Source organism: Rhinolophus hipposideros, assembly GCF_964194185.1.
Source record: "Rhinolophus hipposideros genome assembly, chromosome: 11".
NCBI classification, from domain to species: Eukaryota; Metazoa; Chordata; class Mammalia; order Chiroptera; family Rhinolophidae; genus Rhinolophus; species Rhinolophus hipposideros.
In genome coordinates this window covers 55,887,513-55,902,298 of record NC_138057.1, presented here as the reverse complement: position 1 = coordinate 55,902,298, position 14,786 = coordinate 55,887,513, and the positions used below count along the sequence as shown (strand labels likewise).

The following is a 14,786-nucleotide window of genomic DNA, read 5'->3' as shown; positions in this document are numbered from 1 at the left end:
TTCACATAGAGGCAGAGGAAGAAGAAAAGAGAATTAGAAAGAAAAAAAAAAAAGCCGTGTTTGTGCAAACTACCAACACTATCCAGATTCTTAATAATTTTCCTGGAAACAAGACTGGGTAGACTTCTAAGACCCCATTTCCTTTTTGTGAGTTCTTCTCTGTGGTTTAGGAGCAGACAGTTTGGGGATGTATTTTCTGATGCCAATAGCCCAACTGATATTCCACAATCACCCTTTATGATCAATAGAGCTTGTTCAGAAGTCAAGATTTCACGGGAGCCCATATTGAAATGAAAATTAATATCCACAACCATGCACACTGCTGTTTCCCAGGCATCGCCTTTCTGCCGCTTCCTGAAGCTTTGACACAGTTCAAACCCCCTCCCAGAGAGAGCAAATCACTAAGAGAATACTGTGAGGTCCAGAAATGAGAGCAGAGGGGCTTCTTGCTCTTGTACGTTATACCCACAGCACCTCTAACAACCCGCTCTGGCAGGCTGGCAGGGCTGGGGACAGGAAATGGAACTACACCCTACCAGACTTGGCCCATTTTAAGTGCAACTTAATTCCTTCAATATCACTGTTCTTGTCTGAGCCTCTCTCAAATACCCAAGGAGAGATTCACCACACATACTGACTTCTAAAGCCACCACCTGTTTCCTCAGGCCACTGAGACTGATCTGGGGCTCCTTCCCTGCAGTTCCCAAGGGGAAGGGGGCAGGCTTGTGCCAAATGTGAGGGAGTCCCTGTCACCATCCTTCCAGGATGGATGGAGTGCCCATTATGAATCCAATTTGGCTGCATCACAAACCTAATTTTACGTAATCCTTACTGCCGCCTCATGGAATAGATGTTCTTATCCCTATTTTACAGAGAAATAAAACGCATCACTCAGTGGCACATACTTATTAAATACAGAACCCCAGGTTACAACCTGGGAGTGCTGGATTGCAAAGCCCACGCTATTTCTGCCATGCTCAACTGCCTCCTCCCTGAGCAAGTCTCCACACAAATGGGCAGCCAGGCTGAGCAGATGTAACTACAGGACACACAGCAGCAAATTGGAGGCAGCGACAGCACCTCTCCTCCTTCCTACTCCGTATTCTCAGCCCTGAGCTGCCAATCACTCAAGGTTGGGGCTGCCTGGCCTCATAGTTGTCTCTGAATTTCTACTTAAAACAGTAAAACACAAAAAGACATACACCTCGGACCTTCCTCTGAAACTACAACTCTCACACCTGGACTGAACTTTTCCCTCTTAGGCTATTTTCTGCTAGTTTGTGCTCAAAAGCAGCTGTCAGGGTAGATTTTTCTAAAATGCAGACTTTGCCATGATGGTCCTCTGGACAAAACTTTCTGTAGATCCCCAGTGCTCTCAAGATAAACTCCAACTTTCTCACTTAGGAGTGAAAGGTTCTTCATGTCCTCTGTCACCCTTACCTATCATACCAGTCTCATTTCCCATCACTCTACTTGTGTAGACATTTCCTTGCTGAAACTTATGACAACCATAATTTCAATGGCTTTAGAAAATTTTCATTTATGCCTAGAAATCTCACTCCTTCCGTTTTAGCCTGGAACACTGTATGCTTTTATCAAGGCCCAGCTCATGTTACCTCTTTGGACACGACCACCCCTACCTTCTGTCTCTCAGCACTTTGTACCCACTCTTGCACCCCCACCATGGCACTCAGCACCCATATCACAGGCATTACTTTGCAAGTTCTGTCTCCTCCAGGGATGTGTGTGATCATCTCTGAAAACCCACTGACATGCAGCAGAGTGCCCAGATCAATGAACACTTGATTAACTAGACTCAACACCCATTTCCAGAGATGTGGCAACGTACTGGTTTTATTTCCAGAAAGCCAAGCCAAGGCTGGCTCTAGTTTTTATTTTGTTTTGTTTGTTTGTTTGTTTTTAACTAAACTCCATACTTCCTAGTTTTGAATGTTTCACTGTCCTAGGAAGAGCTGAATGGTTTTGAAATTGAACTGAAGAGATTTAGTTGAAAGGCAGCCTTTGAACCAATTTCATTACAGTCCTGCTGGAGTAATGTGCTTGTGCCTCCAATATGCTTATTTTCTTCAGGGGGCTCCCATATGCCATTTGAAAGCCCTCTAAATGGAATCCATACTCTTGGAGACTGCCTCTATTTTGGTTTCCTTAATGGCTCCCTTGGAAGTCTCTGACAGCTCCCATCAAAAGAAGGGAATTTCTTTGGTCTTTACAGGACCAAAGACGCAGAGGAGGTGGGATTCTGCTTGGAATACTTAGGGAACAAGATAGTGTCTGATTCCTACTATAGTATGTGCCATTTACTTTTCTTTCCCTCATGCAAACCATTATATGATGAATCAGCCTAGCCTTTTAAGGTACTCAGACATATCTCACTGTAGCTAACAGGAGATGTCCCAAGAAAGTGCATGGAAACAACACACATTTCTGATGTGTCAGAAAGAAGGGCCCATCTGTGCCAAAGGATGCATTTGGTCCTCTGTGAAATTCACCCCCTGCCTGAAAAACATGTTTTTTACAGTCAAGAGGGTCTCAAATCTGAACCTCAATTCTTAGTCCTAGAGCATAGGCTGTGGTTCATGCTATGAATAGGATGGGAGGTGAGCCCCAAGTCTGGGTAGCCTCTCCTGGGATCTCTACCTGCTGTCACTGCCTCATCATGCCCCAGTGTGACTGAGAAGGATAAAATCAAACAGGAAACTCTGAAAGTATGAAGGAGCAAAGGGGCAGCCACAGGGAGATGGCATTCCCTCTCTTACCCGATATGCCTTTCTTTTTCTCTTTCTTTTCCTCTTTCTCTTTCTATTTTTCTCTTTCTCTCTCTCTTTCTTCCTTGGGATCCTTTATTTCCCAAAAGATAGAAAGGGAGAGACATCTAGGAAGAGAAAGGCACAATATAGAAATTGAATATGTTTTATGCTCTGTTTCTTAACTTTTAAAAATTGTTGAGTTGAGCCATTTTTTGCTATTTACAAATACCCACTTTTTCTCAACCCACTGTCAATCAAAGTTGTTAGATAAAGTTGTAAATAAAGGTGTGTTTTATATGGGTCACTAGTCGAGGACAGGGAAGAGGGGAAGATGTGCCACTCTGCTCCACAGGAATAGACTGGTTAAGGTAATCTTCCTTTGAAACCCTCTGTACAAATAACCCTGGAGCAGCTAGTCCAACTGTCGACAGAACTCCTGTGGAAATTTAATTTTCACACATTGGGTTCGTTACAATGACAACTCAAGACTAGGAATCTTCTTTCCTGAAAGTTCATGATGAAACATTGCAGATATACGTCTGTTGTTTAAACTAGGTTAAATGTAGTAGATTTCAGAAAAATGGCAGTCATTTTCCTCACTTTCTGGTGTGTGTGACAACTAAAGCCAGAATGCACCTTAACACAGGAGAGGAGAGAAAAGGGAACATGGTCACTTCCGGTGACTGCGAGGTGGTACTTACCTGTGATCATGCTCATTGCTGACAGGCATGCTAAGGCTTGGATATCAAGGTTCAGGCTCTGCAAACTTAAGGAAAAGTCTTTAATGGAGTCGAGCCACTCCCCAAATCCACGAAGGCACTGAAGTCGGTGCAGGACAAGTCCATTGCAGAACACAAACTTATCTTCAGCTGTGTTCGACCTACAAGAGAACGTGTGGGGGGTGAAGGGAACGTGTTACATAGGTCTGTTCAGTCTGTGCAACGGGATAGCATCGTAACACACAGGCATCCAGACAGCCGTGGGGCAGCATTCAGAACCGCATGTGGTGCTGTGAAACCTGCCCCCACACCCTTGATGAACAAGACTGTGCTCCTGGGATAAACCACCACTGCCGGTTCTCTATGCTAACTAACTTCCTTGGTGAGCACCAGGCCCGGGGAAGCTGCTGGACTCAGCTGCTGGCTGGCCCGCGGACACAGACATCGGAGGTGAAGGCCCGAGCACCACCTCTCTCTGCACCCAGACTGTTCCCTGCAGTGCTCCTTCACCAGGATTTCTCCCTCATTTCGTAAATGTCAAAACCCAATAAGGCCCAAGGCTAGACACTACAATTCCATGGTGCAGACTCTAAAAACGCCAAGTCCCTGTAAGGGCCAGACTTCCATCCCAAACTGCAAAGTGGCCTCAAGTGAAAGGAGTCCTTTTGTATGACCTTCTTGGCCTTTGCCAGTGGGGCTGCAGAAGGGCTATCTCTAAATCTGCCCCGATAGTGTATATTCTGGAACTTCTAGCTGGACATCACCACTTAGATGTGGGGCCTTGGGCACTCCTTAACTCTCTCTGGGTTTCCGTTTCCTTATCTATAAAACAGGAGTTCTCATTGCTACCTCCTAAGATGGTGGTGGGAATCAAATACAAAAAAGGACTTGCTACAAAATAAAGAAAAAAAAAAGGACTTGAAAGCTCATGCACAGTGCCTGGTACACAAGAGGGTCTCAGTGAGTATTAGGTGAAACTAATTCTGAATTCTATGTAGTCTTTAATTTAGCCTTCCTTTAGTTTTTAAATCTCTCGACACACATTTATCTCTTTCAGCCGACTGCCTTAACAAGCAGCATCTCTTTCACTGTGCCTCTTAAATGGACAGCTTCACTCACTCATTCACTTGGCAAGTATTTCCTAAACACCACGTGTGTGCCATTCCGAGGGCCAGACACAGGAGAAAACCGGGTGGTTAGGGCATATATGGTGTCTGCCCGCAGGCAGCTTGTCACCTCATCCTTTGCTGCCTGCCTGATACAGGACACATTGCTGGCTTGGCTCCCGCACACACTGGATTAGCTGTAATGATGCTAATTACTGGCACTCTAGTTGTAATTCCACCTCTGTCTCTGCCAAAGATCCCTCCACAGTGGCTCACAAGGACAGTATGGTTCAAGCTCAGAGTTTAAAACCTGGTCCTCAAGACAACCGGCATCAGAATCGCCAGAGCATGAGTTAAAAATGTAGATTTCAAACTGAAATAGCCGGAAATGAGGCATGGGAATCTGCACTTTAAACAAGAGTTTCTGGTAACACAGTATGAAGTTGGGGAGGGAGTGGTAGGGAAGAGATTGAGGGGAAAGGGAATGTTTTTTCCTATAATACTTGGTGAAAGGTTGGTACCATCTCCTAAAAACACATACCTGCAAGGAAACAAGGAAGATGGAATTTAAAATGCTACACGTGGACTTTCCTGAGATGAGCTGAGGTCCTGGGTTCCACCTTTTGGAAAAATCACTTCTGCTTTGGTGTTTAGTGTCACTGAGTTTGACGGGTTGAAGCAGAGTTTTGATTGAGAAGCTATTCTCTTGGAGTAAACACTGGGGGTTGAGAAGCTGCGAGAACTCTTTAGAGCCCCATCTCGTGTACTAGAACAGTGACTTATAAATAGAAACTGTGAGGTAAATGCAACGTTCAGAATAAATACTTGTTCCCAGGAAATCCTGTATGCACCATGAGCCTCTTCCTAGAACCACAGAAAGATGGAGCTACACAAGGAGCCTCAGGGACCACCAAACCCAACCTGCTCATTTCACAAAGAAGGAAACTGAACTTCCAGTAAGGCAAGTGACCTGCGCAGGGTCTCACAGCAAGTCCATATTAGAACTGAGAGTAGAACCCAGGAGTCCTCGCTACCAGTCCAGTGCTCTGCCCACTGCTTATCATGTTTTAATGCCTGATCATATTTTACATTTCCTTCTGGAGCAGACTTTTCCCTGATGACTCATTTACAAACACAGCAGTTTCAAACTTCTTTAAAAGAAAGAGTAGACTGAAGGGACAATAAAATAACAGTAATTACCTGATGGAAAGTCTGAGAACAAACAGCTCCAAAAAGGCTGATTCTATAAGTAAAGTCTGATCTTCTTTGGGGAGATCAGTAAATCCAGGGATCTTCTCTGCCCAGCTTCTGGATACATCAATGGAGGCTGTCAGAAGGTCGTAGAACTGTTGTACGTGCTCAGCATCGGTGCCCGCAGCGCCGTGGTCAGTGGGGCAGTACTAGAATGCAAACCACAGACAGCAGCGTCATCTCAGTTCAACGGGGATGAGAGCATCACTTGTAAATTGGCTCTTCCAAGACTGTCTATGCCCAAATCCTTACGTGTAAGTCCCACAGTTTATAAAACCCTTTTGCATTCAGTCTCCTCTGATTCTCCCAACATCCCTGTGGTATAAATAGAGTGAGTTTTGTTCTAAACAGACTAAACAGACAAAGACATTTGCTGAAGTTCCGTTAGTGCAGTAGTTTTCAATCTTGACTGCAATCATTTTGGGAGCTTTAAAAAACACATCTGGGTCATTGCCACACAGATTCTAATTTAATTGGTCTAGGGTGGAGACTAATTCTCAGGAGTTTTAAAAGCTCCTCAGGTGATTCCAAAGGGCAGCCAGTGTTGAGAACCAATCCCCCAGGGGTCTGTGTCCGAGTGGGCTTCCAGGACCTACTGATTCCATTCAAGTACAGGTCTCTTCAAGTAATATGCTTAGTTAACCCGTGGTTCTTCAAGTGTGGTCCCTGGGCCAGCAGCATCAGCAACACCAGGGAATGTGCTAGAAAAGAACATCTCGGGCCTTGCCCCAGACTGACAGAATCAGAAACTCTGAGAGTAGGCCCCAAAAAACTGTTTCACCAAGACATCCAGGTAATTCTCATGCACGCTGAAGTTTGGGGATCACAGAATTAACCAACAGGAGCAGAGAATGACTTTTGCTTCCTGTAGGTGGATTTCTGTGAGCTACAACAAACCAGGAAGGGGAGCGGGGGATGGGTGTCTCCTTGGCAGGGCCCAGGCGGCTGTGTGCCATCGGAGTCAGGATTTGTGGCTACTTACATTAATGAAAATTAAATACAAAATTCAGTCCCTCAGTCACACTAGCCATATTTTGAGCTCAACAACCACTTGTGGTGTAGAACATTTCCATGAGAACATTCTATTGGACAGAACTGACCTACAGGGTCCCAGGAGAAGAAAAATCTAAGTGGGAATAAAGTTTATGCCCAGATTTAGGATATTCTAGTAGAGTCAGGGTTTTGCTTGAATCACAAGAAGAAAATCTGGCCTGCTTTTATGCAGGAAGATTGATACAGCAAGGTAATAATCAAGGGACAACCAACCACACAGAGACTTAAGAGATAAGCAGAAACACTCATGTCAAAGTACAGATCATTCCCTTCACAATAACAGCCGGATGCGCTTTGCCTCCCTTCACTCCGTTAATACTCGTGGGGCATGGGTTTTAATTGTTACTCTCCAGATGAAAAAAATGAGGCTCAGACAAACTCAGAGAGGCTAAGAGATTTCCCCGAGTTACACAGCCAACAGTGGTACAGCCAAGACTTAAAAGTGGCCTTGTGATTTTCAGTCCTACCCCTCCTGGCTGGAAATACGTCTGATGTTACTAGCTAGTAGACTATGGAGAGTTTTCACAAGTATTTTGCCTTGCTCTAATTGGAGATGTCCAGATATGTATTCATCTGGTCCCATGTTTTGCAAGCAGCACAGTGACTGGCACACAATTGACCCTCAGTAAATAGTTGTTGAATATTGTCCAATGAAAGAATAGTCAAGGAAAAAAAAAAAAACAGTCAAGGGAGTGACTAGATTTGACCTAACCTGGCTGGAGGAGAAACAGCCAATAGGCAGCCAGGTACTTATTGTAGAACTACTTAGGTATGAGGGAATGAGGCACTAGGCTTAATTGGATCTTTTTTTCCTTTGTGCTGTCCCAAGAGGTACCATGAAATAACAAAAGAAACATCAGACAAGGAGCCCAGCTACTTTAATTCTAGATTTATTTATCCAGCCCCTAATTTTTGAAATAATGTAGCTCTGCCGCTTACTTTAGTTATCTGGGCTAAATGACTTCACTTTTTTGAGACTCAATGTTCTCCTCTGTAAAATAGGGACAATACCTTCCTCAATATTTTGTTGCGATGATTAAAATGCGATAATACACGTGAAGGGCCTCACACATAGGACATGCTTCCCAAACAATGACAGCAATGACTGATAACAGTTATGATACTTGGAACTCTCACTGCCCCTCAGTTTCCATTATTTATAAAACGGGGGAAGGGGATGAACCAGAAGGTTTTTACTTTTCAGCCCTGACTCTCTAGGATCCTATAACATCAGGTCCTGTTCAGAGCCCTGGCTCCTCTGTTCCCAGTCGTCCCACCCAGGCAGGGCCTGGGTTCTGTGAAGCCCTGGATATTTCTGTGATGTAGTGGACCATGGGAGCATAGTCTAGGAGAACTCCTTCCCACGGATATTCAAGGATGGCAGCCTGATCCTGGTGTCATAGACACTTCCCACCATCTCCTTTCAGCTCATATACTGTTAATAGGAGGAGAGTAGAAAAAAGGGATTTTATTATTTTTTGCTTTCTCCTCTGATATGAATCTAATTCCTTATGCTCTCCAAGGGCAGGATAAAATTCAGGGCAGAACCACCTTAGGGAGCTGACAGCACTACGTGTGACATTCCCGAGTGAGTGGTAATGTGGAGTAGAGGCAGCAGGTCATGGGGTCCTCCCCCAGGCTCTGGTACTGACTTGCTGTGCAGCCCTAGACAAAATCACTTAACTTCTCTGGGTCTGCTTCTGCCTCTAACGTAGGAAGTGACTGGGCTAGCTGATCCTTAAGATTCCTTCTAGCTGCTGCATTCTGCTATCTTTCTGTTACTGATTTCTAGTTTAATTCTACTGTGGTTTGACAGCATACATTGTATGATTTCTGTTCTTTTAAATTTGTTAAGGTGTGTTTTATGGCCCACACTGGCATCTATCCTGGTGAATGTTCCATGTGATGGCTCTTGCATTCAATGAAAAATGTTGCTAATCACACCAGGTATGATATGATTGCCTAGAATTTGACATTGATTCAGCTTTATTTTGTTTTAAAATAGTGTGTTAAATGGAGAGAGAACGGCTAAAGGATGTAAACTTTTTCCTGGAAATGAGACTTAACGGTTCCCTCTTGCACTGACTTCCTTGAAACCACGGCTCACAACTCAATAATCTCTCTGCCTCCCATATTTGCTCAGAATCCTCCAGAGTGCTTAGTGTTCACGCCGTGTCCTCTGCAGGCCTCTGCCCCTCCTGGGCTCACACTGTGTGCATCCTGCACACAGGGAAATACAGGCCCTGCCTGCCCTGTGTGTGCGGTTTTCTCTGATGGAGCCCAGCAAGGAGGGAAGCCAGCAGGCCTGGCGTGCCAGACTCCAGCCAGACCCTCGGGGCTTCACCTGCAGTGACTCTAGTCCATGTTCTAGAATTCTGGGGCCAAACTGGACGAAACCTGAGCCACCAGTAACTTGGGGGTGACTGGAGTGTCAGCATCCAATGCTGAGGAAGAAGATAAACCAAGTATTCTCTCTATTAAACATAACATTTAAAGAAACATAAAACATTTTAGATTCTTTCTCTGTCTGGCCTAGCCTTTCATAAAAACCTCACCAAGGAATACTGGACCTAGAGCTGGAAGAACCAGACCCCCACTTCTGCCTCTGTGCTCCTGTACGTCTGTGTCTCAGAGCGAGGCAGGTATGGGGTTCACCAAAGAAAATCTGAAAATATTTGTTTATTGATCATCCCAATCAAACACAGGCCAAATAGTGGAAGACGTTAGCAATGAGTCTTTTTTTCTTGTTTATGCTAACGTTTGTTCCAGCCTACGTGGATAATTGATCCATCAAAAATCTGGCTTTATCACTAGTCAGTGACACAGTATTACATTTACTGACAGCTAATGTCTAATGGTTAATTTCACCAAAGCACCCGAATGAGAATCTAGACCTGCAAACAACAATATGTCAATGAAATTAAATGAGTCTACACATTTCCTATGGCAGTAACATGACTGTACAGGTCAGATTTCAGGTACAACCTGGGCCTAAAATAAGTTATTTGAATGGGAATACCAGCCCTAAAAAATTAGCAATGTGATGCTTTCATAGCAGCGTGGAATCTGATATTTACTCTATCTCACTGTCAGTCCAGGCTAACTGTCCTAAGAATATTTTATGTCCCCTTAGAATGTTACTTTTCCTTGGGTGTTTATATTTCTTTGTATATTTTAGATGTGATCATTCTAAAAGCCAAACTATATGTACATATTCTTAGGTTCTTACACTTTAAAAAGTGATACTTTAAAAATTGGCAGTGAATATATTTTCCCCCAATTTATTTTTTTATCTAATTACCTCCCCTTAAAAACAAACACAAACAAACCCCCCCAAAGTCCCTCTCCTCCCACCAAAGTCATCACTGCAGTTAAGTGTTTATTTACTTCCTCTTTCCTTCACGGCATGGAAATGCCACGAGGGCAGGAGCTTCTCTTGTTCAACAATGTGTCCACAGCTCTAGAACAGTGCCTGACACCCAGGAGCCATTCCATCAATGTCTGTTAAATGAATTCATTGCTTTCTGGAAAACTGGGAAAAAGGAGGTTCGAGGTGAAATTGAATTGTTCTTATTAAACTACATTGGTGGTTCTTAAAACTTAGCGTGCCAGAGAATCATCCGAGGCACTTGTTAAAATACAGATTCCTGACTGCCTCCCGCCCCCCCACCCCAATGCTGATTCAGTAGGTCTGGGTGTGGCCCAGGAATCTACATTTTAAGCCAACACCCTGGCTCTTTTTGACAGAGGTAGTCTGGGCACCATCCTTTTGGCCCAAAGACCTGCAGCCGTAGTGGAATTACACGTAGCAGGTTTGATGGTCAGCGGGTCAGGGAATTAAAAGGCTGGAAGGGATCATGGGAATGCACTTAGTCCAATCTCCACACCATTCAGATGAGAAGCAGGCCCACAGAGGGGCAGGGACTGGCCTGACATCATCTAACGAATTGAGAGGCGATTTGAGAGGATCTTCTGAGGAGGCCCATGAAACTACCCTCTTTGCAGTTTTCATACTGTTTATTCCGTAGGTCTAACATGTTAGGCTTGGTGTTTCTCAGGCTATCTTATAAACATACGTAAATGCCATTTGCTGGTGCCTGATTTTATCTGAGCAGTTATCTCTTGTATTTGGCTCTGTTACTATACTAAGTGACACCAATTACCAGAAAATATCCTAGTTTGCTAAAAAAAAAAAACCCAAAAAAACAAAAAAAAAACAACAACTTAAAATGACCAACTAATGAGGATGTTAAGTATATTTTCTCATTAATAATTATGCAGGCTCTGATGCCAAGCCCAGTATCTATGTATACTTGTATTGCTAAATTAAAAGCAACTGTGGGGCAGAGAATAGCAACATTTCAGAGAAGAAAGAAATCAAATGTGACATGTTTTGACTGCATTGATATACAATGATCTGAGCTCAATTTTGAAGGAGAGAAGCTTGGCCCAAAGGAAATGTGAAGGTCCCAGAGCCAGGAACGATTCACAGAGCAAGGAACTCTCTCTCTGGCCTCTAAAACATTTGTTTCCTTTGAGACTTGGAACACGACTCCTTCACCTCCTTTTCCCACAAACGGGGAAAACCGCTCCACTGCTACCTGAAAGGCACGTATGCTGGTACATGAAGATCAGAACATCCCTGCCTGGCAAACGTTTCCTCATTTCTCTATTCGCCTGATTCACTAGGGAAGCTAATACCTTTTATAAATTCTTTCCAGCAAATCAACTGACTGACAAGGCAAATTCGTAGCAAATTCTTATATAAAATGTAATAAATTATGGATACATATTAAAATGTTAACATGAGCTACTGCTGACGCGTAGGATTAGGCAGGAATAAATGAGAGGAAACTTTCATTTTTCACTTTATCCACTTCTAAATGGTTTGCCGTTTTAAATACCAGTGGATATATATTACTAGTATAGTAATTTTTAAAAATCAAATGAAGTTTTTATTTTTTTAAATATCTAGTAAATTGCCATGAAATATAAGTAGCGGTATGGTGAAATAGAAACAAATCACCTTGACTTTGGAGAGTTGGATCTAGCCTAGCTCTGTCACTGATCTTAGGCAAGCCACTTAACCTCTGTAATCCTTTCCTTACTCCTCTGAAAACGTGGGGGTTGGAGTACATGATCTCAAAGGCACTTCCAGTTCTAGAAATTTATAAATATAAAACTTTAAGGAGAAGGTATTATGAAAATTGAGTTTCAATGAATGACATTCTTTTAAAAAAATGACTGAAACCATAAATTATATCACATAAAACTGGAGCTTAAGTGAAATTATGTAAGAATATATGTGACGGTGCCTAGCCCAAAGAAGGCATTCAGTAAATTCATTTTGCTTCATTCGTTTTATGTTAATGTTTATTTAGAGAACAAAGCAAGTTCAATCTTGTTAAACAATAAGTTACTTCACAACATACATTCTTATACGTATAGATAACCCCTTGCATTTAGGGATAACAAGGTAAATCCCAGAATCATATAAAATCTTAGAGTTGGAAGGAACTTACTATCATCTAAAATAACCTCTCTGCTTGTGAGAAATCTTGTTATGTGTTCTTCTCAGTTACTTGTGTTGATGAACTCACACTGCCACAGCAGCTCTTGTAGCTAAGGGGGCTCATCTTTGTTTTCAGAGTGATCTGAAAGGGGCCCCCTCCTTCTCCCTGTAGATCTATCCTTGGGAGCAACATTCCTCTGCTACAGGGCAAAAGAGTGACCTACTCCTGGCCAAAGCTTCTCCCTTCCTGTCCACATATTTCCATTTCCTCCAATCATCTCGTACAAGTTTCTAGAAACAGTATGTCCACATCCTTCTTAAACCCCAGCTTAGAATTGGACTCAATCCTGAAGTGTGGTCTGACAGGACGGAGTTCATGGGACCAACACCAGCTTGGCTCTGGTCCCTTCCTTCTGCAGCCTAAGGTAATTTAGCATCCCTCCCTTCCACACACATATACTTTGTTGGTTCATAGTAAGTGTGTATGGAATAAACTCCCAAGATCTTCTTAACAGGAACTACTGACAGGCCAAGGCTCTCCCATGTTTTAAAATTCTAAATGCTTCGCTTCACATTTATTTTTGTTAACTTTCTTCATGATGGTGTCAGCCCATCCTGTTCCAACCTGTCGAAATCACTCTGAATGTTGATACTGACATCCATCATATTAGCGATCCCTCCCAGATTTCTGTCATCAGTAAATGTGATCAGCATGCCTTCTCTGTCTTCATCCAAGTTTCTGATAAAAACTCACTGTATTTTTTAAAAAGTCTTTTAATTTAATTGATTTTGGTCCAATTTTTGATAATTTTTTAAAGCTATCTTAAAGCAGGAGAATCCAAGCTATGAGGTTCAACCTGACTCCAAAACAATGCAATTAAAATAAATACGCTTTACAAAATTGAGCCAGGCCCCAAAGGTGGTATCAATGTGACCCAGACTCTGGCATGGTCAATCTGCTATTTTCAACAAAGCTAACAATTAAATTGGATAAATGTTTGTTGATGAGGATGATGACACTAGTCTAACACATTCAATGGTGCAGAGGTAAGCAAACATGGTGGATTGATTTTTCAGTGTGGAGAGAGTTCCCAGCTGGGACAGCTCAAAGTGCTGGGGAGGGTTTGCCACTAAATAACTAATTAGCCATGTAGACTAATAATCTGATAATTTGGGGCCCAAAAAATCATCTTTGGGGCCTAAATTCTCTGGACTGACAGTCAATAGTGATTTCAAATGCCCTTGCCCAATAACAGATTCTGTGTGTCAGTGTGGGCAGTGCGGAAAAGCTTCATTAATTCAGAAAAATTGCAGGAGGGGAGGCTGAAGTTGCTTGAGGGAGAAGTGTTTGTTCCCTAATGCTTTCCCAGCACCCACTTTCACTGAAATCAGAGATGCAGGTAAAGCTTGGTATTTAGAAGCACGAACTTTGGGGTCCAATACACTTAGCTTCTAATTTATCTCTGATGCATGTTAGCTATGTGACCTTGGGCAAGTCAGTCCTTTAGCCTTTCTCAGTTTTTCTCTCCACATCCGTGAAACAGGATTCGTAATACTTACCTTAATGGTATTGCTATATGGCACCTGACACGTGAAGTGTTCACACTCAGGACATTCAACAAATGGTAGAATAAAGTTTGGCAAGGACATAATAGACAGGGAGGGCATTCTGCTGAAGTTTTGACAAGTATAATCTTATTTATTCTTCACAAACCCCAGGAAGTAGATATTCTTACTGTTCCATAACACAGATGAGGAAACTGAGGCATCAAAATCAGTTGCTCAAGGTCACCCAGCTACTAAATGATGGTGTTGGGATTTTAATCTAGGGTCCTGCATGGTTCCAAAGCCTAAGGCCTTAACCTCTGCATTATTCTGTTAGACTATTATTTGAGACTTGACTTCAGTCAAGAGAAGCTACTTGAAATGAGAATAAGAGTCCTCAACCTTTGGTGCTAAGGATCTCCCATGCTTCTCATATGAAGTCTTGTGATCAGGTGCGGAAAGGAGGCTTCACAAGGGATAATTAGGGTAGGGGTGAGGGAAAGAGGATCCTAGCAGGTGTACCAATCACCCTTTCATTTCTGTCAACACTGCAACCTAAAAGGAGGACACATAACAGACACATCCACACTCTTTGCCAGCAGTTCGACCAGAAGTTTGAAATACTGATGAGGCCTGGGAAGGGCAATCTGGTAGCAGCTGCCAGGCCAGATCAACCAACTGGGGATCCCTGGACTGGAATCTCTCTGACCTGTGTGCAAACTGTGTTTCTAAGTTTTCTTGTCTTAGAATGAGTGGGGTTAACTCTCCCTATAGTTCATGGTTCCTTAAATGGTTGTAGGAGACAACATACAACAATGTCTAACATGTAGAA

At 43.0% G+C, this 14,786-nt stretch overlaps 1 protein-coding gene across 5 annotated transcripts in view; it reads right to left on the bottom strand.

Moving 5' to 3' along the window:
- Nucleotides 1-14,786, bottom strand: part of NR4A3 (nuclear receptor subfamily 4 group A member 3) — a 39,006-nt gene that overhangs the window by 11,428 nt on the left and 12,792 nt on the right. For all 5 annotated transcript variants that reach the window (XM_081066419.1, XM_081066418.1, XM_081066420.1 and 2 more), the window contains 2 exons: nucleotides 5,794-5,993; nucleotides 3,470-3,648 (listed from right to left, as the gene is read on the bottom strand). In XM_081066419.1, coding sequence (XP_080922545.1) covers nucleotides 3,470-3,648; nucleotides 5,794-5,993 — 379 coding nt within the window. The remainder of the gene's footprint in view (nucleotides 1-3,469; nucleotides 3,649-5,793; nucleotides 5,994-14,786) is intronic.